Consider the following 24,662-nt stretch of genomic DNA (forward strand, 5'->3'; position numbering starts at 1 on the left):
GGAAGAGATCCTCAAGGACCTGTGGGCAATATAAAAAAACCAACATACTACATTGGAGTGCCAGAAGGAGAGGTAAAATAATGGGGAAGAAGAAAAAATACTTGAAAATGTAAGGACTGAAAACGTCCCAAAGTTAGTGAAAGGCATAAATTGACAGATTCTGTAAGCTCAGCACACCCTAAGAAGGATAAAGACAAAACCATGCAAACCATAAGTTTAACAATGAAGAAAACCATGACTAGGTACCTCACAGTCAAACTGTTGAAAGCCAAAAATAAAAGGAAAAATCCAGAAAGCAGCCAAAGAAAACATGTTATATACAGGAGGATAATCATGAAGGCCAGAAAGCATAGAAAATCTTTAAAATGCTGAAAGAAAAACTTGACAATCCAGAATTACAGATTCAGTAGTATAGCATTCAAGAATGAAAGTGAAATAAAAATAATGTCAGTTAAAAGAAAACCAAGAGAATTCATTACTAGCAGATTGCACTACAAGAAATGCTAAAGTTTGCTCTAAAGGGAAATGATACCAGGTGGAAACTTGACTCTTCATCAGGGAGTGAAGAACATCAGAAAAAGTAAATAAGTGGATAAATACAAATCTTGTCCTTTTAATTTCTTAAAACAACATACAACTGTTTAATAAAGATGCATCATCTTGTGGAGATCATCACATCATATAGATATAAAACATACACCATAAAGCATGGAATGGGAGTTGGGGTAAATTGACCTATATGGCTATAAGGTTTGTAAAATGTACTTGAAGTGGCAAATTATTATTATTATTTTTTTATGTAACCCTTTTTTTTAAATTTTATTTTTTAAAATTTACATCCAAATTAGCATATAGTGCAACAATGATTTCAGGAGTAGATTCCTTAATGCCCCTTACCCATCTAGCCCATCCCCCCCCCACAACCCCTCCTGTAACCCTCAGTTCTCCGTATTTATGAATCTCTTCTGTTTTGTCCCCCTCCCTGTTGTTATATTATTTTTGTTTCCCTTCCCTTATGTTCATCTGTTTTGTCTCTTAAAGTCCTCATATGAGTGAAGTCATATGATTTTTGTCTTTCTCTGGCTAATTTCACCTAGCATAATACCCTCCAGTTCCATCCACGTAGTTGCAAATGGCAAGATTTCATTCTTTTTGATTGCCAAGTAATACTCCGTTGTATATATATACAACATCTTCTTTATCCATTCATCCATTGATGGACATTTGGGCTCTTTCCATACTTTGGCTATTGTTGATAGTGCTGCTATCAACATGGGGGTGCGTGTGTCCCTTTGAAACAGCACACCTGTATTCCATGGATAAATGCCTAGTAGTGCATTTGCTGGGTTGTAGGGTAGTTCTATTTAGTTTTTTGAGGAACCTCCATACTGTTTTCCAGAGTGGTTGCACCAACTTGCAATCCCACTAAAAAAAGTTTTTTTTAATATTTATTTGTTTTTAGAGGGAGAGAGTGTGAGCAAGGGACGAGCAGAGAGAGAGACACACACAGAATCTGAAGCAGGCCCCAGGCTCTGAGCTGCCAGCACAGAGCCCAGTGTGGGCCTCGGACTCATGAACCGTGAGATCGTGACCTGAGTCGAAGTCAGACGCTTAACTGAATGAGCCACCCAGGTGCCCCTGAAGTGGCAAATTATTAACACAGAGTACAGGGTAAAATGATAGGGTGTATTTTGTAGTTCCTGGAGCACTCATGGTAGAGAAAATGTGAAGAAGCACTGCTAAAAAGCTAGTAGAAAAATTAAAGTGAATAATCCAAAAGAAGACAGCCTAACAGAAATAACAGATTGGCTAAAAGTAAATGCATGGAAAAAAGATGTGTGTTTCAGTCAGTAAGCATAAGAAGGCTAGAATGGCTATGTTCATGTCAGATAAAGTAGAGTTCAAGATAAAGTGTGTTGGGACACCTGGGTGGCTCACTCGGGTGAGCGTCTGACTCTTGATTTTGGCCCAGGTTATGATCTCACAGTTCGTGGGTTCAGGCCCCACATCAGGTTCTGTTTTGGGGGTGTGGAGTCTGCTCGAGTTTCTCTCTCTCTCCCTCTCTCTCTCCCTGTCTCTCTCCCTCTCTCTCTCCCTGTCTCTCTCCCTCTCTCTCTCCCTGTCTCTCTCCCTGTCTCTCTCCCTCTCTCTCTCCCTGTCTCTCTCCCTGTCTCTCTCCCTCTCTCTCTCCCTCTCTCTTCCCCTCTCTCTCCCTCTCTCTCCCTCTCCCTCTCTCTCCCACATCTTTCTCTGCCTCTACCCTGCTTGCTGTCTCTTTCAAAATAAATGAGCTTAAAAAAAAAATTAAGTGTGTTGCCAGAGTTAAGGGGGTCTTTTCATAATGATAAAAATGTCAATTCATGACATTATCATAAACACATACGTGCCAAACACCAGAGCTTCATAATACATCAAGCAAAAATTGATACAGTTAAGGAAAAGAAGGGGTGCCTGGGTGGCTCATTAAGTATCCAACTCTTGGTTTTGGCTCAGGTCATGATCTCGCAGTTCATAAGATTGAGCCCAATGTCAGGCTCTGTGCTGACAGTGCAGAGCTTGCTTGGGATTCTCTCTCTCACCTCTCTGCCCCTCCCCTGCTCATACTCACTCTCTCTCAAAATAAACTAAAAAAAAAATTTAAAAATGGGTAACAATCATAGAGACTTTAACATTTTTCTCAATAACTGATAGCTAAAGAAACAAAAAAATCAGTATAGATCTGCACCCAACTACTACAGAATACATTTCTTTTCCCCAAGTGTATTTATAAACCAGATGCCAGGTTGTAAATCATGTCTCGATAAATTCGAAAGGATTGAATTAATATAGAATATATTCTTTGACCATGATGGGATTAAAGTAGAAATCAAGATGACTAAAATATCCCACAAATATTTGAAAATTCAGTTAAACTTCTAAACCTATATCAATGAAGAAATCACAAGAGAGATAGTGATTTGAACTGGATGGTGAAAATACAGCATCAAAATTTGTGGGATAATGGTAATAGCCAAGAGGAGCCTGAGGAGGCATCATGACCAAATGTAATGTGGTATCCTGGTTGAAATCCTGGAAGAGAAAAAGGATATTAGGTAAAAAATCTCGTTGAGGTGCCTGGGTGGCTGAGTTGGTTAAGTGTCTGACTTCAGCTCAAGTCATGATCTCATAGTTCATGAGTTCAAGCCCTACATCGAGCTCTGCACTGACAGTGTGAAGCCCGCTTGGGCTTCTCTCTCTCTCTTTCTCTCTCTGTCTCTCTGCTTCTACCCCCCTTGCATGCACTCTCTCTCAAAAATAAATAGATAAGCTTTTTTAAAAAATACATGGAAATAAAATATGGAGTTAAATTAATAATTATCAATATTGGCTTATTAATTATGACAAACTATTATACTAATGCAAGGTATAAATAATACAGGAAACTAGGAGTGGTATATAGGGGTGCTTTGCTATTTTTGCAATTTCTCTGTAAATCTAAAACTATTCTGATAGACATAGTTTATTAAAAAGCGCTTTAAAAATTTGTAGGATGCAGTTAATGGCATGCTTAGAGGGAAGTTTATAACTTTAAACACTTATTTTAGAAAAAGGAGGTCTAAAGATAGTGACCTAAAATTCTACCTTATGGAGCTAGTAAACAAAGAGCAAGGTAAATCCAAAGTAGGCAGGAGGAGAGAAATGATAAAGACAACAGACGCAATCAGTGAAATAGAAAAAGGCAAACAATAGACAACATTACAAAGCCAGAAGTTCTTTGAAAAGATTAATAATGTTGATAAACCCATAGATACACTAATAAAAACAACACAAATTACTAATATCAGGAATGCAAGGGATTTATCACTACAGATCCTGTAGAACAATAAGGGGATATTATAAACAACCTTACGCCAAAAAATTTGACAATATAACTGTGCAGTTTCTTGAACATATCAACATACTAAAGCTGTCACAAGTTGAAACAAAATCTGAATAAACTCATATTAAAGAAACGGGATAATGATAAAAAAAAAAAAAAAACAACTTCCGTAAAGAAAACTCAGGGCCATAATCGTTTCACTGATGAGTTCTATCAAGTACTTTTTGTTTGTTTGTTTTTGTTTTTTTTTTTAAACGTTTATTTATTTTTTTTGAGACAGAGAGAGACAGAGCATGAACGGGGGAGGGGCAGAGAGAGAGGGAGACACAGAATGTGAAACAGGCTCCAGGCTCTGAGCCATCAGCCCAGAGCCCGACGCGGGGCTCGAACTCACAGACCGCGAGATCGTGACCTGAGCCGAAGTCGGATGCTCAACCGACTGAGCCACCCAGGCGCCCCTTGTTTTTGTTTTTTAAGTAGGCTTCACCACCGTGCAGAGCCCAATGCGGGGCTTGAACTCATGATCCTGAGATTAAGATCCGAGCTGAGATCAAGTCTGATGCTCAACTGACTCAGCCATCCAGGCATCCTGAATTCTGTGAAGTATTTAAAGAAGAAATAGGGGCATCTTGGTGGCTCAGTTGGTTAAGTGTCCGACTTCGGCTCAGGTCACGATCTCACAGTTTTTGGGTTCAAGCCCCGTGTCAGTCTCTGTGCTGACAGCAGGGAGCCTGGAGCCTGCTTCAGATTCTGTGTCTCCCTCTCTCTCTGCCCCTCCTCTGCTTGTACTCTGTCTCTCTCCCAAAAATAAACATTAAAAAAAATTAAAGAAGAAATAACATCAATCTTAAACTTCCAGAAAATAGAAGGGAATCGCTTCCAAACTCATTTCACTAGTGCATCATTACCCTAATAACTAAAACCAGATAAAGATGTTACAGATTTAAAAGAAAATTACAGAAACATGCCTTATGTACATAGAGCCCCATATGATTCTGAGCAAAATATTAACAAATCATAATACATTATGATTAAGTGATCTTTCTGATACAGCAAATATAGTAAAATGTTATATGGCAGAATCTAGGTAATAGATATAGGGATATATGGGAACCTGGATGTGGGATGTTCACTATGAGAACCTTTCAGCATTTTTGTGTTTGAAATTTTCCAAAACACAGTATAGGGAGAAAAGAGAATATTATGAACAGGTTTGTATTTTAAAGAGATTACTTCTGCTGCAGTGTAAGGAATTGGGAAAGTATAGGAATACCTGAGAGTAGTTTGAGAGAGGGTGCTGGGACCTGTTAGGAGGATATTATACAGCTGTTCTTTTTAAGGTGACAATTTCAAGGTAAATTAGAGCTCTGGGAAAATTTCCATGCTGTTGGAATGCTGAACTTTTGAACAGTACCAAATTTTGTCTAAGCATATTTTTTTTTACTACTTACTTGCTGAGATATTTGGATCTATCACTGTATGCATGTGAGCTGTTAGTAAACAGTAGATTTTTGACATTTACAAAGTGATGTTGAGGAGTTTTGCAAATTCAAAAATTTGCAGACACCACTGCTTTAGCACATAAATTCCTCCCTAAAATCTGATGAAATATATGGTGACCTTTGCAGACTCAACAATTTTTTAAATATAGGACGAAGGCATTTAGGAGGCTTAATGTCTAGGAGTTATAGATTAAATTAGGGTAGTTTATAACTTCATTACTTCACAATTTTAAGGTCCCTAAGGAGTGAATCCAGGCAAGGAAGCAGATATGTCTGTTAGAGCCTGGTGTTTCATGTGTGGAAGGAAAAACAGTGATGCTTGGGAAGTGAAATTAAATTCTCATGTAAGGCATCTTTGAAGGGACATAAGAGAAAAATATGCTAGCGCTAGAGGATTGTAAAATAAACCTTCTGGTTTTAATCCAAACCTCAGTATTTACTCAGCTCTATCTCACATTTGGTAACCAAAGATAGTTCCATTTGGAACAGTTCTACAAATGCTTATGGGATGCCCGCATTATGGCAAACATGGTTTTAAGTGCTAGATCTATACTAGTGAACAAAATATACAAAGTCCCTGGAAATAGAATTAAGAATTAAAAATAAATATATGTTATTTCGGGTAGTAAGAGATACTTGCCTCAGATGTCTTTTGCTGTTTAACAAGCTAGCCCAAAATTTCCTGGCTTAAAAGAAATATCTTACTGTCTCTTAACATTCTGAGGGTTGAAAAGGCTCATCTGCATGATTCTTTAAGTCATCTTACTTGGGGACCCTCATTGGCAGCTTACCTGACATGGCTCATTCACCCAACATGGCTGTCAGATGGTGCTGGTCATTGGGTGCTCAGCTGGGCCTCAGTTCTTTTCCCCTTGTCCTCTCCTTGTGGCTTGGGCTTCCCACAGCCTGTGGCTGGGGAAGGGAAAATGAACCACACCTTCGATGGGTGGTGGTGATAAGATTAAATTGCAAAAGAATACACAGGGTGGGAGATAATGCTGTGGCCCTCTACAGAAACAGCCTACCACAGTGCTATTAAAAATATAAAAATCAGGTAGCATACCCAGTAGTTCCATGGATCTGCCTCTTCCTTCAACAGTATTTGGATGTATCAGACCCAGGGATACCCCTTCTTCCAGCCTTCTACCACTCTCCAACCTCTTTTCCAGTCACAACCTTCAGATCCATCTTCTAAGCTATCCCTTGCCTCTGAGACCAGCTAACGCTGTGGTTTTTGGTTTTGTTTTTAAGATTAGTTCCTTATTGCCAAACATGAGCTCCTGGATTTGTCAGAATTATTCCCCTGAGGTGGTAGCTGCTGTCAACCTCCTGGTCATCCTGTATCTGCAGGTTTCCTACACCTACTTCTCTCTGGGCTTATATATCAACCATGATGTTGTGACTCTGGCACTTCTACAAGTTAACTGAGGAGAAGTGTGGGGGTGCCCACTGTCTCCTCAAGATGCAAAAACTAGTGGGTGGCCGCACCCTCTAACACAATATGCAGAAGCTGTCCCAAGATGGGTGGGGTGAAACCTTGGACACTAGGGGAGACACTATGGTCTTGGAGAAGAAACTGAACCAGGCCTTTTTGTATCTGCATGCCTTGGGCTTTGCCCATGCAGACCCTCATCTCTGTGATTTCTTGGAGAGGCATGTACTTGATGAGCAGGTGAAACCATCAAGGAGATGGGCAACCACCTGACAAACCTCTGCAAGCTGGCTGGTCCCCAGGCTGGGCTGGGCAGGTATCTCTTCCAAAGGCTCACCCTCAAGCATGACTGAGAGCCTCTGGGGCCCTCTGAGGGCCCCTCTGGCATCCCCTTGGTATCAGGCTTCTGCCTGAGCCTCTCCCTGCAGCCTCTAGGCAGCTTTTTAACTGCCATGGAGCCCTCTCCCGAACCGTGGACCAAATGAAAACAATAAAGCTTTTGCAGCAAAAAAATAAAATAAGCAGATTAACAGGAAGAAGGAATGGGGAGCAAAATATATAGAATTGAATAGGTCAGGTAACGCCTCCCTGATGAAGCAACATTTTAGATACTTGAGAGAATGAGCTATGAGAACCATAAGGACATCGTAAGGAAGCATATTCCAGGCAGAGAGAATAGGACATATAGAAACTCTAAGGTAGGAGAATCCTTGGTGTGATCCAGGACTAGCAAGAAGGGCGGTGTGGTGGGGCATGGAGTTAGATTGAGAGAAGCAGATATTGTGGCCAATGGCAAGGGACTGGATGTCCTGTGAGTGAGATGGGAATCTGTTGGAAGATTTTGTGCAGAGTAGTTAAGTGATCTGACTTAAATTTTAAAAGAATCCTGTTGTGAGAATCTTTGGCTCCTGTTTTGAGAATGGACTATGAGAGGACACGAGTGGAGCTAGAGACTCAGGTCAGTAGGCTAGTGCCATGTGAGATGACAGACCTGCTAAGTAGTGAGGCTGGCGTGGGTTTGGGATGCATTTCAGCATATGGGAGTGGCAGGATTTGCTGATGAGGGTGGATATGGGGTGAGAAAGAGGGATCGAGGATGACTTCCAAAGTTCGAATTTTCATTTACCAGCGTGGGAAGACTGGGAAGAGCAGGGTGGAGGTGAGGGAGACGCAAGACTTGTACTTTTAGCTTGCGTTGAGGTGAATCTAACAGGACATCTGGGGAGAAAAAGGTTGCTAATTGTTACTTCCTCATTGCAGGTGTGACGTTGAGTGCTTCAGATCTGGTCACTATGGTACGAGAACGAAAATGCATATTGTGCCACATTGTGTACACCTCAAAAAAGGTAATAAATAGAAGAGGGAGAATCCAAGGCTTTTGTGACTGATTTTTTTTTTCCCCAGAGACATCACGTGGAATTTGTAGATAGGTGAAAGCTTTTAATGGTGTCTTGTTTCTTAAACCATAGTCTCATTCCACTGGTTTCTTTTTTGCTGCCTCATGAAGCCAATAACTGCATTATTAAATCTCTACCCAGAATTTGAAGATACTCAAAAATCAATAATAAATAGTTACTAATTTAGTCAGTAACTAGTTACAGAGAAGATGCCTTAAAATTCAATTTATTTGAAGTTATACTATTATCTGAGGAGCTAAGGATACAGCATTTGTTGTCTGTACCCGCATTCTGCTTCTGCCCATGCTTGTGAAAAGTGCAGCACATCGAAAATGGTGTTAGCAATACCCTAGATGTCCACAAGGTGGGAGTGTTGCTCAGAGAAAAAACACATCTTTCAGAACTGAAAAGAACTTGTACCTTAGGGAAATTGACTGCAATTTGTCTCACTTTTTGCTTTTTCTTGACTGTGTCGTTTGGTTTTTAAGTAGTGCTGCTAGCTAGAATGCTGAGAGATTTTTCTCTAAGCTTTTTTTTTTTTTTTAAATTTTTTTAATGTTATTTAGTTCTGAGAGAGAGAGACCAGAGCACGAGCAGGGGAGGGGTAGAGAGAGAGGCAGACACAGAATCCAAAGCAGGCTTCACGCTCTGAGCTGTCAGCACAGAGCCTGACGCAGGGCTCAAACTCAAGAACTGAGAGATTATGACCGGAGCTGAAGTCGGACACTTAACCGACTGAGCCACCCAGGCACCCCTCTGAGCTTTTAAGATGTCCTGGACTGTCACTGAAAATTCAGAGAACTGGGAAGATTATCATGAGCTAAGTTAGCCAGAGAAGTTTGAGTGAACCTAGAAAGATGTTTGGGAGAAAGATGGTTTAAAGAAATAAAAGAGAAAGATATTTTAGGTGGAATAACAACATGTACAAAAGTGAAGAGGTAGAATGGAGTATAACAGTTCTAGTTATCTATCAGAAGGCTTATCTGATTAAAACAGTTTTGTTTTGGGAATAGTGGGACTGCAATATAATTTGTAATTTAAATGCAGATAGTTATAAACCGTGTTGAATGCCAGGCTGAGGGGTTTGATTATGATCCATCCAGTAGGCTCGAGTAAAGAAATGTTTTTTGTTTGTTTGTTTTTCCTGTTTGGGATTTCTGTTGTGATGGGAAAATCGGTTAGGAGTTTATTTATTTGTTTGTTCATTAATATTGTTTTAAAGTTTATTTACTTAGAGAAAATGCAAGTGGGAGAGGGGCAGAGACAGAGGTGGAGAATCCCAAGCAGGCTCCATGCCATCAGCACATGGAGCCCCACACGGGGCTTGAACTCATGAACCCACGAGATTGTGACCTGAGCCAAAATCAAGAGTCTGACACTTAACCAACTGAGCCACCCAGGCACCCAGTTGGGATTCTGAAATCATGTTTAATAATATGGCTGATATCTTTTACAAAAGTAAAAGAACTGTTCTTCTAGTTTAAAATTTTTTTGACCAAGCTTTATGCTAATTTGTAATAAATAGAAATTCCTTATGGCTCCTTTCAGATTGGAGGGAGATGGGAACTAGAGAAGATGTGAGAAGGATAGGCAGACACTCAGGTAATGGTTTCAGACTTTCATGGTGTAGGAGCCCTATCTTGTGATATCTCATAATTTTGCCATTTTAAGTCTTTGGACGTTTCTTCTACTCTAGTTTAAAACGGTTTTGTCTCTTTATATTTTTCCATGGATCATAATGAAGTTAAATTAAGAGCTGTGATTGATTACCTACTCCTGCCTTAGGAAATGCCAATGATAGGTTTCTTTTTTTTTTTAATGTTTTTGAGAGAGAGAGAGAGAGTGAGCGAGCATGAGCAGGGGATGGGGGGGAGGGAGGTCAGAATTTCTGAAGCGGGCTCTGAGCTGACAGTTGAGAGCCCGATGTGGGGCTTGAACTCACGAACCATGAGATCCTGACCTGAGCCTAAGGTGGATGTCTAACCGACTGAGCCATCCAGGTGCCCTGTCAATCATAGGTTTTTAAGTGAGGGAATGTGTGATTTAAGTATTAAGATTAATGTGGTGTTGTGGTGCCTGGGTGGCTCAGTCATTTGAACCTCCAACTTTTGATTTAGGCTCAGGTCATGATATCGAGCTTCGTGGGTTCAAGCCCCACCTCGGGTTCCGTGCTGACAGTACGGAACCTGCTTAGGATTCTGTCTCCCTCTCTCTCTCTGCCCCTCCCCTCACATGTGTTCTCTCTCTCTCTTTCTCAAAAATAAATAAATATTAAAAAAAAAAAAGTTAACGTGGTCTAAGAAATTAGCAGAATGGGTTAGTTGAAAGGAATAACTCTGCTGGTTTTAGATAGATTATGAATAACTTATGTTGAAGCAGTGCTTTCTTCTAGTCTCCCAAACTAGCATAACCCTAATTTCTCCAAATATACTGTGGAGAAGAAAAAGAACCTAAATGTCCTAAGTATGGGGAAAAGCTGTATACTGCATCCCTGAGCATTCTGATGCTCGTTAATTTATGAAAGGCTGAGAAGCCCTGGAGTTAAGAAATACTAAAAAAAATAATAATAAATTTGTTGTTTTCAGTGTTTTCTAAATTTGTTCAACTGCCAAATCTTTTTAAAAAAAATTCTTTCCTCCTTCTTCTTTAGAAAATATAACATAGTTAATATAGAAGAACTAAATAGAAGCTTGATAACTGAGCAAGTATGCGTTTGGGGCTATTACTCTAATCCCGTGCCCATGGATCTTTCCTAGTTATTTTGAAAGCTCAGTTGTCACACTATTTGCATTCATTCCTTGGAGCAGGATGGGAGAGGATTTCAGATGTAAATTTAGGAAAAGATTTGTGAAGTGTTTTAGACAATCAAGTCATGTTAAAACAAGTTTTGAATGATAACATTTTTATAACTGAAATAGAATATAGAATTAATTTTTATATCAGGATGACCTATTTCAGTGAATGGTGTTTTGGTCAGAATGGTTGCAAGAAACAGAGGGACTTAAATTTAGCTCAAGAAAAGGGAATTTGGCACATGTAAATCTCATATAAGGAAAAATTGAACAAAGGGATGCATAGGGATTTGAGTAGGTGTTGTATATTGTTCATGGATTTTTTCATTGTTTATTATGTCACTAACTTGATTCAGCTTTCAGCTATGTAAGTGTTCATTGTAATTAGTGGCCAATCAGGTGTAGGTAGAAGGACGTCACATGTAAAGCCATCCTCCAAGTGAAGCATTTGTAGAGATAGGAAGGAAATGATGGTCATCTTCAATAAAATTGTCATTTAAGGGATGTATTTTGAATCACATCCCTGTTTGTCACACTGTAGTAGATAACTTAAAGTAAGAATAGGTTATTGAGTTGTACTCTTTGACAAATGAATTGTATATAATGAGAAATCTGAATGCACTAGATGGTTACAGTGCTTTGATGTCAAAAACGTCAGGATCTGAGTTCTAGTTTGACCACTTGATTATCTCTGACTCTGAGAGGGCAAGACTGAATATTTTCACACTTATCCCTTCAGTGTCTAAGTCTGTACTTGGCATATAATAAGCAGTGATAAATATTTGGTGAATAAATGAGTTTGCTCCTGTGTATCCTTGTATTCTTTTGAAATTAACAATATTCCCTCAGCAGTGTTGTGCAGTTCATGTGAAGAAATGTTTGAGGCACTTAAACACAGGGCACAGTTAATAGTAATAGTCAACAATTATAGTAGCCCTTTTATTATACATGTCAACAGCCATTCTTTAATTATGTCGTGCTAATTATGTTGTGCTGCGTACGTATACTTGTGCGTGACAAAGGGATAGACATTTACAGCTTTTTGAGTTTTTGGAGGTGTGTGTGCATATGTTTTTAAGTGGAAGCTCTTCCTGCAGATTTTATTTTCTTCCCACTAAGAATGGGATAGAGAGAGGAGAGAACCTAGCAAATTTTCAAACATTTCATCAGAATCAAACAAATCAGTGGGGGAGATTGGGCAGTGAAAATGAAAGCATGATTGAGCTGCTGTGTTCAAAGCAGTTTTTAAAGACTTCATAATCAACCATGGAGAAGTTCTGTATCTGTAACTTCTACCTAGAATTGATATATCCATCTGTTCATTCAGCAAATGTCGACAACCAGATGCCAAGCCCTGGCCAAGACCTGAGTAACAGTTGGAATTTGCTCTTGAGAAACTATCAGTTGAGTAGGGAAAGAAAGTCTGGAGAAAAGTAGCCAAAGAGCTGAGAAGTTAAGTGATTTCAGAGATTTTTTTTTTCTTTTTTAGATAATTGTAGTTAAATTCTTTATTTTGGGATAGAATTCAACCCACATAGTTTATCTTAAATATTTTGCCCCCCCCCCCCAAGACAGTATACTTTCTAACCTTTTTGGAAAGCCATTTAATTGTTTTTTTTCTTAACAGTTCTTTTATTTAAGAATGAAATATGCCCAAAACATAGCTGAAGAATTATGAGGAACTGGTTTCACTATTGAATTGAGAAGGGTAACCATGGCAAGGAACTTGAACCCTAGTTGTTGATTGAGTAAAAACAGAGGGATTTCTTTTCCCAAAACAACCCCCCCTTAGTTTAATCTGCTTTCTTTAATTTTGAAGGAGATGGACGAACACATGCGGAGCATGTTGCATCACAGGGAGCTTGAGAACCTGAAGGGCAGGTATGGGAACGGCTGTATTCCATAACTTGTGAATGTCGTGGGAGCTGAGTGCTGAGGGTGCCTGTTAGCTTATTTCATAATAATCCTTCATAAGTGAATATAGTCCTATGACATAGAACTGTCTTTTAGAATTATTGACGAATATAATAGTTTTTTTTGGCATTCAAAAAGGGTAAGTCTTTGTGTATCTAGAATGTGTAGAATTCACAGCAGCTCTAACAAGCAGATTGCAACAAAGGTGGGTGGGGATGGGCTGGTTCCTCATTAGTAAATATTCTCATCCAGACACACCAGTCTTGAAACTAAGACATTTCATGTTAATTGTCTCAGCAGTGTTACAAATTATTACCTGCCATAAACCTTTAGAGTTAGTGGGATAGTCTGAGAAGTCCAAAGTGTGCTAAATGGCAGCAAGTCTCTCATTAGTGTAAATAAAATGAGTGCAAACTTTGAATATTTAAGAATGCTGTTTTGTGATTTAAAAGTTGAGATGTTTAAAGAAAGAAAAGCTAATAAGCACCTTTGAAAAATTAAATATAACATATGTGTGTATTCCATGTCTCCCCCCCACCCCCCCATCTGTGGTTCTTTTTTGATGTTTTTCACTTACTTGAATTTGAGATTTGGAAACAGTATGGAATAGAGAAAGATTGGGAAACTGAGAAATATTAATTTTATCTTTTTTTTTTTACTTTGTGTCTTATTGCATGAATAATAGATACAGGCTTTGATCTTGATGCCCATGTAAGTCATTCGAAGTTACTTGTGTTTTAAGTAGTACCGTTTTAGATTGTGTGGGCAAATTAATATGGTAGTAAACTTTCAGCGTACGTTTAGCCTATTAGTGGAGTTTTTCCATGGTCTCCGTTCCCTACTGTGTGAAGGTTAGGTCTATACAGCAGTATAAAAGAGGCTTTCATTTAGATTTAATGTGGAGAATTTTTATCATAATACCTTGAATATATGTAATCTTTAAGTCATTATCATTGGAAATCTGTGAAATATAGTCAACCTTTGATTCTCTAAATGTGGATTATCCTAATTACCTCATCCCATTTCCAGCAGACTTCCTTTTGGAATTCACCTTTCTCTGGGCTGTTTACCTGTTACCTGACTATATTATAAATCAAACAAAACATATGAGGTCAGTAAATCTAGTCCTTAAGAGAGAAGCCAATTTTTTCCCAAGGCTAATGCCTTGTTTTGTTCATACATCCACTAATCAGGTATTTAAAACATTAAAAAAAATTTTTTTGATTACTTAAGATTCATGTTCAGTCAATACGGAATTGTAAAAAGTAAAAAAGGTAGAAATCCTCTCACCCATATATTACTCCCCACCCTGCCCCAATCCTACTCCCTTTTTACAAGAAAGTCATCAGTTTAGTGTATATCTTATCCAAATCTCTTTCTGTATCTATGCATAGATTTATATTTATATGTAGATATATATGGTTTTGTCTTACTAACGTAACTGAACTACATGCCGTGTATTTATTGTTCAGTAACTTTTTTCCTCTACTCCTGCCCATCAACTTAACTGTGCTTTGGGGATTTTGTGTATTTCCAGTTATTTGGAGCATAGTCAAATAATCAAGGAGAAAGCATTTAGAAGCCTCAAAGCTGACAATAAAAATGTCACCCTTATCATCCAAACTCATTTTATTTAGAGGGATATACTTTAGTACTTATTTATTCATATTTTAGACACAGTGCTAACAAGTTTTATATGGCTTCCTGGCCTGTAATAAATTATAAGCGAGAAGGCAAAGCAGATAACAAGGAAAAACAGCTGATGAAACTATAAAAAACAAAATTTCAAAAATCATTTACTTACTTGGAGCATTTACTGTAGAGACAAACTGTTAATCCCTAATTTGCACCATAGGGACAAATAGTTACCAGTCATTATTTTTCCTTCCTCTCCTCAGTTTGTGATTATTTTCTGTGGAATTCATGTTTGATTACTGGCTTTCTGATGTTAAGACTATCTGTTTCTCTTTATATGTGTATCACTCTAATTTTTAGTTGTGATCTGGTTAAGAAATGTAAAGAGCATACTTTTTAGGTTTTGAATACAAACTTGATTGAGAAGTGAGACATTCTTATTTGGTTCACAACTGTGGACATCTGGAGCATTCCCCTATTTTTTTCACCAGTCTGCTTTTTCAGATGCGTGGCCTGTTTCCACAGATAAATGCTATTACAAGGGCACAACTTTATTTATCAAACAGCTGTTGTGGTATAGTTAGGGCAAGCTTAATAAAGAAAAGCTTATGGGTAGAATATCTTAAGGCTTTGCCTTTCACACATGAGAGGAAATTGTGTGGTAACAGGATGAAGTTAATTTGGGCCCTTCTTTAAATGTCCTGAGGACCGTTTTTGCTTTTATTAGTCAAGAAGTAAAGCAGTACTTTTTCCCCAACAATTACTTACGTAGTTATACAAAATAGTAAGTATTTTAACTGGTTATTTGATAGAGAATTGGGAAATAGCATCATTAAAATATTATTTAATTTGCCATTAGCTTTTTAAAATACGTGGTTTCCCTAACATCACATGTGGAGGCATGAATGCATATTGTATGTAGAACAGATAATATGCCTGCCTCCAGACACAGACTCATTTGCATTTTTAAGAGATGTGGTTGTCCTAACCCCCTGTTCTTTCCCAAGATAAATGTGGATTCTCCTTTTTCTCATTTTGATGTTTCTTGCAAAGATTCTTCCCGCCCCCCGCCCCCCCCCCCCCTCTCTCTTTTTTAAACAAGAATTCATCTATAAGAAAAATGTTAGGGACTTTTGTTTTGGATAGTTTGCTTTTAGTGTTAACCTTTATTTGTATTGCACTTATTGCCTGTACCCTTTTGGGCAGGATCTCTTCAGGTGTTTTTCTATTAAATACGACTTTATTAATTTTTAAAAATTAAATATAACTTTAGTACTATGGTTACTATCCTTTCTTACAAGGAAATCCCATGTGTTTAAAAAATCTGTGTTTGAGTGTTTGTTTCACATCCAGCATATGCCTGTGCTTTGGGGATCGCAGTGTGTGGGTTTATGATTATGGATGTTTATTTTTAACAGTTAAATACTGTTTATACTGCATTCCTTAGTATTTTAAACAGTATGGTCTTCCAGTAATATCTGTAAAGAGAGAGGGATTTTGGTGGTTTGGATGTGAGAAAAATTCTATCCATTTTAGAAGTAAGGGTATAATCAGAAATTTTACTTAAGAATACCTTTTTGGGGGTGCCTGGGTGGCCCAGTCAGTTAAGTATCCGACTCTTGGTTTCAGCTTAAGTCACGATCTCACAGTTTTGTGGGTTCGAGCCCTGCATCTGGCTCTGTGCTGGCAGTGCACAGAGGATTCTTTCTCTTGGGATTCTCTCTCTCCTCTCTCTCTGCCCCTCCCCTGCTCACCCTGTCTCTGTCTCTCTTAAAAAAAAAAACAAAAAAAAAAACCTTCAAAAACTTAAAAAAAACAACAACAAAAAACCCTTTTGGAATGATGTCCCTGGTACTACGATATACGGTTTAGTATTCTATAAGTTTTTAGGGAGAAAAGTGGACTAAAACATTTTTCATAGTTTTAGAGAGTTTAGAGCCAAGAAGATTTTCTAACCAGAAAATTCACTTGATTCGAATTTTCTTTTTGACTTCATGATTTAAATTATAAAACATTTTTTTTTTTTTAAATCGAAGCATAGTTGACACACAATGTTACATTAGTTTTAGGGGTACATCATAATGGTGCAAGACCTCTGTAAGTATGACTCGAATTTTTATTATAGTGTAAATTGTATATTCTAGGTTAGTTGGGGTTTTCAGACTTCTGATGGTAGGTAGATTTATATTTACATATTTTTAATTTCTTTCTGTGTTGCCATGAGAAAAGGCTTGATTTCTGTTACAAGTTAACATCCACTTTTGTTTTCTTGAATGTTTTTATTTATTTTTGAGAGAGAGAATGTGAGGACTAGATCGGGAGGGTCAGAGAGAGAGGGAGATACAGAATCTGAAGTAGGCTCCAGGCTCTGAGCTGTCAGCACAGAGCCCGATGTGGGGCTCAAACTTACGAACTGTGAGATGGTGACCTGAGCTGAAGCTGGACGCTTAACTGACTGATCCACCCAGGTGCCCCTTGTTGTTGTTTTTGTTTTTAAATAAATGTTCAGGTGGTCTGTAACAGAAACCATCTTTTGGTAAATGAAGTGCTCAGTTTTGAGGTTCTCTTCTGGTTAATTGATGTGAATTCCACCATGTCTTTATAGATATACTTGAGGGGAGGATGGAGCATTGTTGTGCATGGTGTGTGTCTGTCTTATCAAAGACAGCATGTCTTTTTGTGTTGGTTTTTTAAAGGTTTATCTATTTTTGTGAGCAGGGAGAGGGGCAGAGGTAGAGAGAGAGAGGGACAGAGGATGCTGACAGCAGCGAGCCCAGTGCAGGCCTCACAAACTCACAAACTGTGAGATCATGACCTGAGCCAAAGCTGAATGCTCACCTGACTGAGCCACCCAGGCACTCCTGAATTTTATTTATTTATTTTTTGTAAGATTGGCAAAGGTAGAGAATTTAATCACTGGAGAAAGCACCAACTTAATTCTACATAACTACCCTTACCATTGTTTTCCATGCTTTTTGTGATTACCTCCATAACTGTTCCTCCTTCCTGCTTTTCTTTCTTTTGCCTTTAGCTGAAGGTGGTATTTCAGTTGGTGGCTTAGGTTACCTACCTAGGACAGTTAATAATTTTCCCTGGGTACCTCTCATGTACACATGGGATATACACGTCAACAAACTTCTTATAAAATAAATAAATAAGTAAGTAAGTAATAGAGATTGGCATAGGAAGTACAAAAAGATCACTTGTGTAAACCCAAGACAAATGATACAGAGGTGGGCCCATCTGGATTATTGAATGGATTTTACTGTCCATTTCTTACACTTGTGGCCATGGTGTTCAGATGTTTCCCATCAATGACTGCATAGACAGCTGAACCAATCAAGGGATTTCAGGAAGCTAAAAAACCAGTTAAAACACTCATCTACTACAGCTCTGGATGTCGACTCAAGATTTTGGTTTCTTAAAACTGGCTAAATATGGGAGTTACCATTAACTGTGTAAAGTAAAAGGGGAAAAAAAAAATTGCTCAATTTTCTTTCTGAACAAGAACTGGTTTTGCTTCTCTCTAAACTTTTGCATTTTCTGAAACTTGAGAAAAACCATTTGCCTAGCACAGCTGTTAACTTCCTACAACTGAAATGCTTTCCATTCCCTTTAAATAAGCCCTTCTGAAGCAGAATGTAGGTCACATGTATCATCCAGCCCAAAAAAGTTTGCTGAGACTCCTCCTATCATTTGCTCTGGGGTCCGGAATCTGCACATTCCAGGCAGAGCTCCAGCCGGGTCCGATTTAGTTACCACGTTGGGATTGGTTAGGCTGCCTGCTCTTTTCTCCACCCCTAAACTTTCACTGGGAGAAAGCTCTTGAGCCTGAGATAAAATGGAAGCGCTGTCACCAGGCTTCTGAGTGCAGCTGGCATCATGGGTGTGCTCTAGAGCAACTTCTGTTTGCTCTGAGCCCCCTGCCCTGCCTCCCCTTTCACCATGTTTCCTCTGGCAAGATTTTAAGTACAGCAATTCAAGAAGATTTCTCCTCCTAAACTACATTATTCTGAAGTGTATTGCCTCTTGATTGCTGGAAAAGAATCTTAAGTTCGTTTCAAAAATAACTTATGAACAAACTTCTTAAAAGTGATGAAAGGAGCATTGAAATTGATTAGCACTAATCTTCCACTGTGCCAAAGCGTGCAGTGTTTTTCAGAGGAAACCATACCAGATCTGGTGAGTGTGCCATGCCAGTGGGCAGAATTGAACGTCCCTCATCTCCCTCTTTCCCTAGGGACAGTAGTCATGAATGCCGAGTGTGCGGGGTCACAGAAGTGGGTCTTTCTGCATATGCAAAGCACATTTCTAGCCAGTTGCACAAAGATAACGTTGATGCCCAGGAGAGAGAAGATGATGGAAAGGGAGAAGAAGAGGAAGAAGATTATTTTGACAAGGAACTTGTTCAGTTAATAAAACAAAGGAAAGAACAAAGTCGGTGAGTAATTATTTTGATTTTTAAAAAGTCTGTCTGAAACAGTGTGGTAGAGAATACATTTTCCATTTCCGTACTTTTCATCTAGTAACTTTCAAACTTATTTTAATTGCAGAGGTTAGCTTGAGGTTGCTGTCTTATGCATGAAATGTCAGTGGAATCCTCTCTTGAACTACTGTACTATCTGCTTACAGAAAAAACAAACTCAGTATTATCCCTCCATAAAAGTTAGCTATAGGTGCTACATATCTGAAATTTTTACTGTGTTGATAACCATGTTTAAAACTGGCTTTATTCCAGTTTTTTTTTAACACCAGTGAATGGTTTTATTTGATACCCAGAATGTCTAGTGGAAAGGTATTAGTGTATAAGCTTCCTTCATATATATTGCATTTCTTATTCTATCCGTCAGTAAAAAAATGTTTTGCCCCATGTGAATTAACATGGTGCTTCTACCAAATGTGATTTATTCTTCATTATTTAGCGTTTCAGTAAGTATTCACTGAATACATTTGTATCTTAAGTTTGACAATGTCAGGATCATTTGAGCAATATAAGTTTTCTAGCTGTACTACATAATTTTATACCTGCATCTATAATTCGGGTATTAGGCTTTTGTATTTTTACATTACTGAGTTGTGGCCTAAAGAGTTCAAGCAGAAATTTTCAGATATGAGTAAGAGAGAGAACCATTTAAGAGGTTGGGTGATTTTTCAAGTCCTGGAATATAATGAGAAACGTTATACGTTCTAATATAAAATTTTAAAGATTCTTTCTGAGTACTAGTTATACCAGGTATGCAGTCTGTATTCAGTTAGTGGTTTAGTATAAAAAGGAAGTAGTCTTTACTACTTGTAGTATATGCTACAAGTGTTTTGAACAAGTCCTTGAAGGAGACTTGTCTCCTTTCTTAGTCTTAATATGTCAGTAGCACCTGGTTCTTAAACCCGTTTTGCTGCTTAGTCCTTCAAATGACATTGTTACTACTTTCGGTATAGCTGTAGTTTATTCTTGTTTTAGGGTGTTGAAGCCTCTAGGAGGCTAACTTTTATTTTTTTCTTACGCATTTGTGCCATTATTAGCTTATCTGTGTAAATGATTAAACATTAAGTCAGAAGGTAAAAGAGCTTCTCAGTAAATTAGACATTCACATTGTAGTTAATATTCTTTGAATATTCTGATATGCTTCTTTGGTGATGTATTTATAGTATCTATTATTTCTTCACATTTTTTTCTCTTTTCCTTCATGAGATTTTTAATTTAGATTGCTTTTTTTGGGCTATGGATTTAGCTGCATGCCATTGTCCCCGCGATCTAGCCAATTCACACTGATCTAGGAATTCTATTCTGTGACAGATTTGTTGCCCAGTTCTGGATCCCATTAGTGTAGCCAAGTCCGCAATCTCCTTGGATGTCAAAAGTATATAGTGCTTAGAAACAAAAGATAAAAGCAATTTGGCCAATGGTGTTAAAAAAAAAAAAATCCTGCACATGTATGTAATAACACTTGTCACTTGGTGACTTAGGGTCTCCTGTTTAGAAATGGTTGTAATTCATAATGAAAGTGGATGTTTGAACTTTCAAGTAAATTAACTTTGAATTCCATCTTGTGAAAAAGGAAGAAATTCCAATTTGTGCCCAAAATCTTAGAGACATTAGAAGTTTTTAGAACCAGTTAGAGTCATTACGGAGTTTAAGTCAAGTTAAGAGAAGGGAGCCCAATAGCAGAAACTTAGTTTGGGGATTTTCAGTTCATCAAGGGCTAACAGTTAAGAGTGTAGACTCTAGAGTCAGTCTGCCAAACAAATCTCTCCTGTACCACTTACTGGCTTTCTAACTCTAGGCATGTTACTCTACCTCTCTAATGCTCTGTTTCTTCATCCAAAAAGTAGGAATAAGAGGAATAATTGCTTCAGAGCTGTGGAAACTAAATGAGATTATAAAGTGCTTAAAATGCCTGACAGTAGGCACTCAATAAGTTTTAGCTAGTATTGATTTTTCGAGCACCTACCACATGTGTTAAGCACTATGCCAGGCATACCACAGGCAGTTTATAGAGGGAAGTGGTTTTACACCTATTCCTGTGATGTTTACTTAAGTCTATTCACATTTCTGTGGGCTCCTTGTCTAACACGAATAGTTCAAACAGCTGTAGCTTTATAAAAACCTCTAGCTCATGAAGCTCCTTATAGCACTGATTGTGGGTACTGCTTATTTGGTATGTGCTATTTTACTCCTGTTTGTGACCTTATTTTCTCAGCTAGGTTGTAAGTCTTTCAGGAACAGGAACTATACATAAAAGTTTTCTTTCACAACTAACAGTCACTGAATATGTGCTGGAAAAAGTGTTTATTAATGAAAGTGATAATGCAAAGTGAAATCTTAGCATTTAAAATAGGTTAAGAAACTGGTTTTTTCAGAAAGAATCTATGGCTGGAAAAATCCACAGTATTAAGAGCAGTGGAACTTAGATTGTATTAACTATGATAACTAGCCAAAGCTACAAGATACAATTATGCTTATTTTCAAAAAGCTACATAATGTGAAAATAATAATTGGATGATGGGGACAAAAGTCCCAGAACATGCTAAGAAAAGCAGGAGCAGGAAAAGGAGGATAGTATAAATGTGTCAGATTTTTAATATTTCTGGAGTGATAGCAGAAATGGCATATCGTTTAATATCTGCATCCATAAACTGTGAAATATAAGTTTAGCAATATCATTTAAAGACGGGAAACAGCCACTACTAGAAATAAAAATAGACTACTGTATGTTCTAAGTAGCCGAGGAGATAGGTAGAGGAAAGTTTGATGGGTTATGCCTTTTAAGGAAGCATGATAATTACTTTAAATCACTAATGGAGAACTGTTTTTCTTCCAGACAAGATGAACCTTCCAACAGCAGCCAAGAAATAAACTCTGAAGACAGGCGACCCCAATGGAGACGAGAAGACCGAATCCCTTACCAAGACAGAGAGAGCTACAGTCAGCCAACATGGCATCATCGCGGACCTCCTCAGCGAGACTGGAAGTGGGAGAAAGATGGCTTTAATAATAGTAGGAAAAACAACTTTCCACATTCTTTGAGGAATAATGGTGGACCAAGAGGATGTTCCGGGTGGCATAAGGGTGTTGCAGGAGGCTCCGCGACTTGGTTTCACAACCATAGTAATTCTGGAGGTGGTTGGCATGCAAATAGTGGAACGGTAGATTGGAATCATAGTGGTACAGGAAGGAATTCCAGTTGGCATTCTGAAGGAACAGGTGGCTTTTCCAGTTGGCATATGAACAGCAGTAACGGAAACTGGAAATCCAGTGTACGTAGTACAAATAGTTGGAATTACAGTGGCCCCGGAGACAAATTTCAGCCAGGCAGAAACAGAAACTCTAACTGTCAGATGGAAGACTTACCTATGCTGTGGAACAAGAAATCTAAGTCTAACAAATACAGTCAGGATAGATACAGTTGGCAGCGGCAAGAAAGCGACAAAGTTGGTGCGGCTGCCACATACAGAGGGCCTTCTGAAGGATTTACAAGCGATACATTTCCTTCAGAAGGCTTACTTGACTTCAATTTTGAGCAGCTAGAAAGCAAAACTACTAAACAAACAGATACCATAGCTTCCAAAACTGGTGGGAAGAACAGCAGTGTAGCAAGGGAAAAGCTCCGCCGCTGGACTCCTTACCCTTCCCAGAAGACTCTGGATTTACAATCCGCAATGAAAGAAGGCGCTGGAAACAAGGCAGAAATGATAGATAAGCCTTTCTTTGGCTTTAGCTTGACAACCACAGGAGCAGCAGAGCCCCAGAATGATGGAAAAAGTAACTCCCCGACGCTGAAAACACAAAAAGAAACACATACTGGATTGCTTAGTCACAAAGCCCCTTCTGACTGCACTGCTCCCTATGAGGCGGTGAGAGAGTGCCCCGTCACAGAGAAACACGAACAAGAGCTTAACTTAAGTAAGATGCCATCATTGAAATCTGCACTCCTTCCAATTCCAGTCACTAAATCAGTTCCCCAGAACCCAGATTTAAAGAATCCCTCAAAAAACACCAAAACAAATTCCTTTTTTCCTGGAGAACACTCAAATCCCTTGAACAAACCCACTGTGGCAGACAGTCATGGGTCTTACATAACCAAATTGCAAAGTTCATGTCCTCGTGTTTTAAAAGGGAATAAAAGTACGTTTGGCACTCAGGTGGAACCTGATAAAAATGTAAGTGATACTTTACAAAAAGCCAAAGAGGTGCTACAGTGTCATGAATCAGTGCAAAATCCACTCCTTAGCACTTCTAAAAGGACCAGGAACTATGCAAAAGCAAGTAGGAATGTAGAAGAGTCTGAAAAAGGATCTTTGAAGATAGAGTTCCAGGTACGCACATTAGAAGATGAAAGTGATGGGGAGCTATCTGACACAGAAAAGCATGGAACAAAAATTGGAGCTCTGGGTTCTGCACCTACAGAAATTTTATCCTGCAGCACTCACATCACTGATGAGAAAGATGGGGATGAGCAAAACCTGAAAACATGTAGAAAACTATCCACTAACGCATGTAATTCAACAGTTCATCAGAAAGAACCTGAGTTACAAATGACATCTGCAGCCAGTCCACACTCTGGCTTACTGCTAGACTTGAAAACTTCTCTAGAAGATGCACAGGTTGATGACCCTGTTAAATCTCATGTGTCTTACGCAACAGAAGGTTTCGAGAGTGCTAGCTTGGATGCAGAACTTCAAAAAAACGATATCGGTCCGTCCTCAGGCCCTCTTCTGCCTGACCTCAGTAAGCTTGGCTTTCCTGCCTCTCTCCAGAGAGATCTAACCAGGCACATCAGTTTAAAGAGCAAAACTGGAGTACACCTTCCTGAGCCAAACCTCAATAGTGCTCGCCGCATACGCAATATCAGTGGTCATAGAAAGGGTGAGACGGAGAAGGAGTCTGGGCTCAAGCCAACCCTTCGGCAGATTCTAAATGCATCCCGGAGAAATGTCAACTGGGAACAGGTCATCCAGCAAGTAACCAAGAAAAAGCAAGAGCTAGGCAAAGGCTTGCCCAGGTGTGTGCTTCTTTTTAGTGTCCATTTCTCTCTCTTTTTTTAAACTTAACCCTTTGCCCCTGGCCAAGAGAATTCTATTTGTTGTATTTAATTAAATGCTTGCAAAAAATACATGTTGTAGATGTCTGGTTTAAATATTAAATAGTGACTGCTACTCTATAACAACGCAATAAAGTGTTTCCTAACAGGGAATTCAGGTTGCAAGGAAGCACATCAACCTCTAAGAAATGAAATGAGATGGGGACGTGGAAAAAAATTATCAGAAGTCCATCACTTTAGTTATAGAGGCCAGAAAGTAACAGCATAAAAAAGTATATCAGTAGATTTGTATCTATCTCTAGATCTTAATGACTGGTACAGTTTTTAAGTGTAATTGTTCTTACGACCTTTTACTCAGAATCTACGAATAGTTACCCTTCTGTCTTTATTCCGGGCACTATATTCGTGATCACAAAATACTTTCTCTTAAGTACTTGTGTGATGTTTTGGCTGTTCATCTTATGCTGAGATGCTAAACTTTTCTGAATGGTAGAGCAGCATTCAGTGTAGGTTTGCTACTTGAAAATCAACCTGCTGTGTTATATAGCCCTTCAAGCTTTAAATTTTATCCTTGATGAAATAGCGTATTTAT

The 24,662-nt window shown here is 38.6% G+C and overlaps 1 protein-coding gene and 1 pseudogene across 7 annotated transcripts in view; both read left to right on the top strand.

The window, feature by feature from the left end:
• The window catches only part of ZNF106 (zinc finger protein 106), a 59,695-nt gene that overhangs the window by 10,139 nt on the left and 24,894 nt on the right, over nt 1-24,662 (top strand). For 4 of the 7 annotated variants that reach the window (XM_019442445.2, XM_019442447.2, XM_019442448.2 and 1 more), the window contains exons 2-5: nt 8,054-8,139; nt 12,802-12,863; nt 18,772-18,972; nt 21,851-24,031. In XM_019442445.2, coding sequence (XP_019297990.1) covers nt 8,086-8,139; nt 12,802-12,863; nt 18,772-18,972; nt 21,851-24,031 — 2,498 coding nt within the window. In that variant the 5' untranslated portion in view covers nt 8,054-8,085. Of the gene's footprint in view, nt 1-8,053; nt 8,140-9,738; nt 9,793-12,801; nt 12,864-18,771; nt 18,973-21,850; nt 24,032-24,662 lie in introns of those variants that run through there. The other 3 variants (XM_053889153.1, XM_053889154.1, XM_019442449.2) reach the window with 3 other exon arrangements.
• On the top strand, nt 5,615-7,851 carry LOC109263105 (ferritin light chain-like; annotated as a pseudogene).

This window comes from Panthera pardus, unplaced genomic scaffold (assembly GCF_024362965.1).
Source record: "Panthera pardus isolate Hobbes unplaced genomic scaffold, ASM2436296v1 HiC_scaffold_24, whole genome shotgun sequence".
NCBI lineage: Eukaryota > Metazoa > Chordata > Mammalia > Carnivora > Felidae > Panthera > Panthera pardus.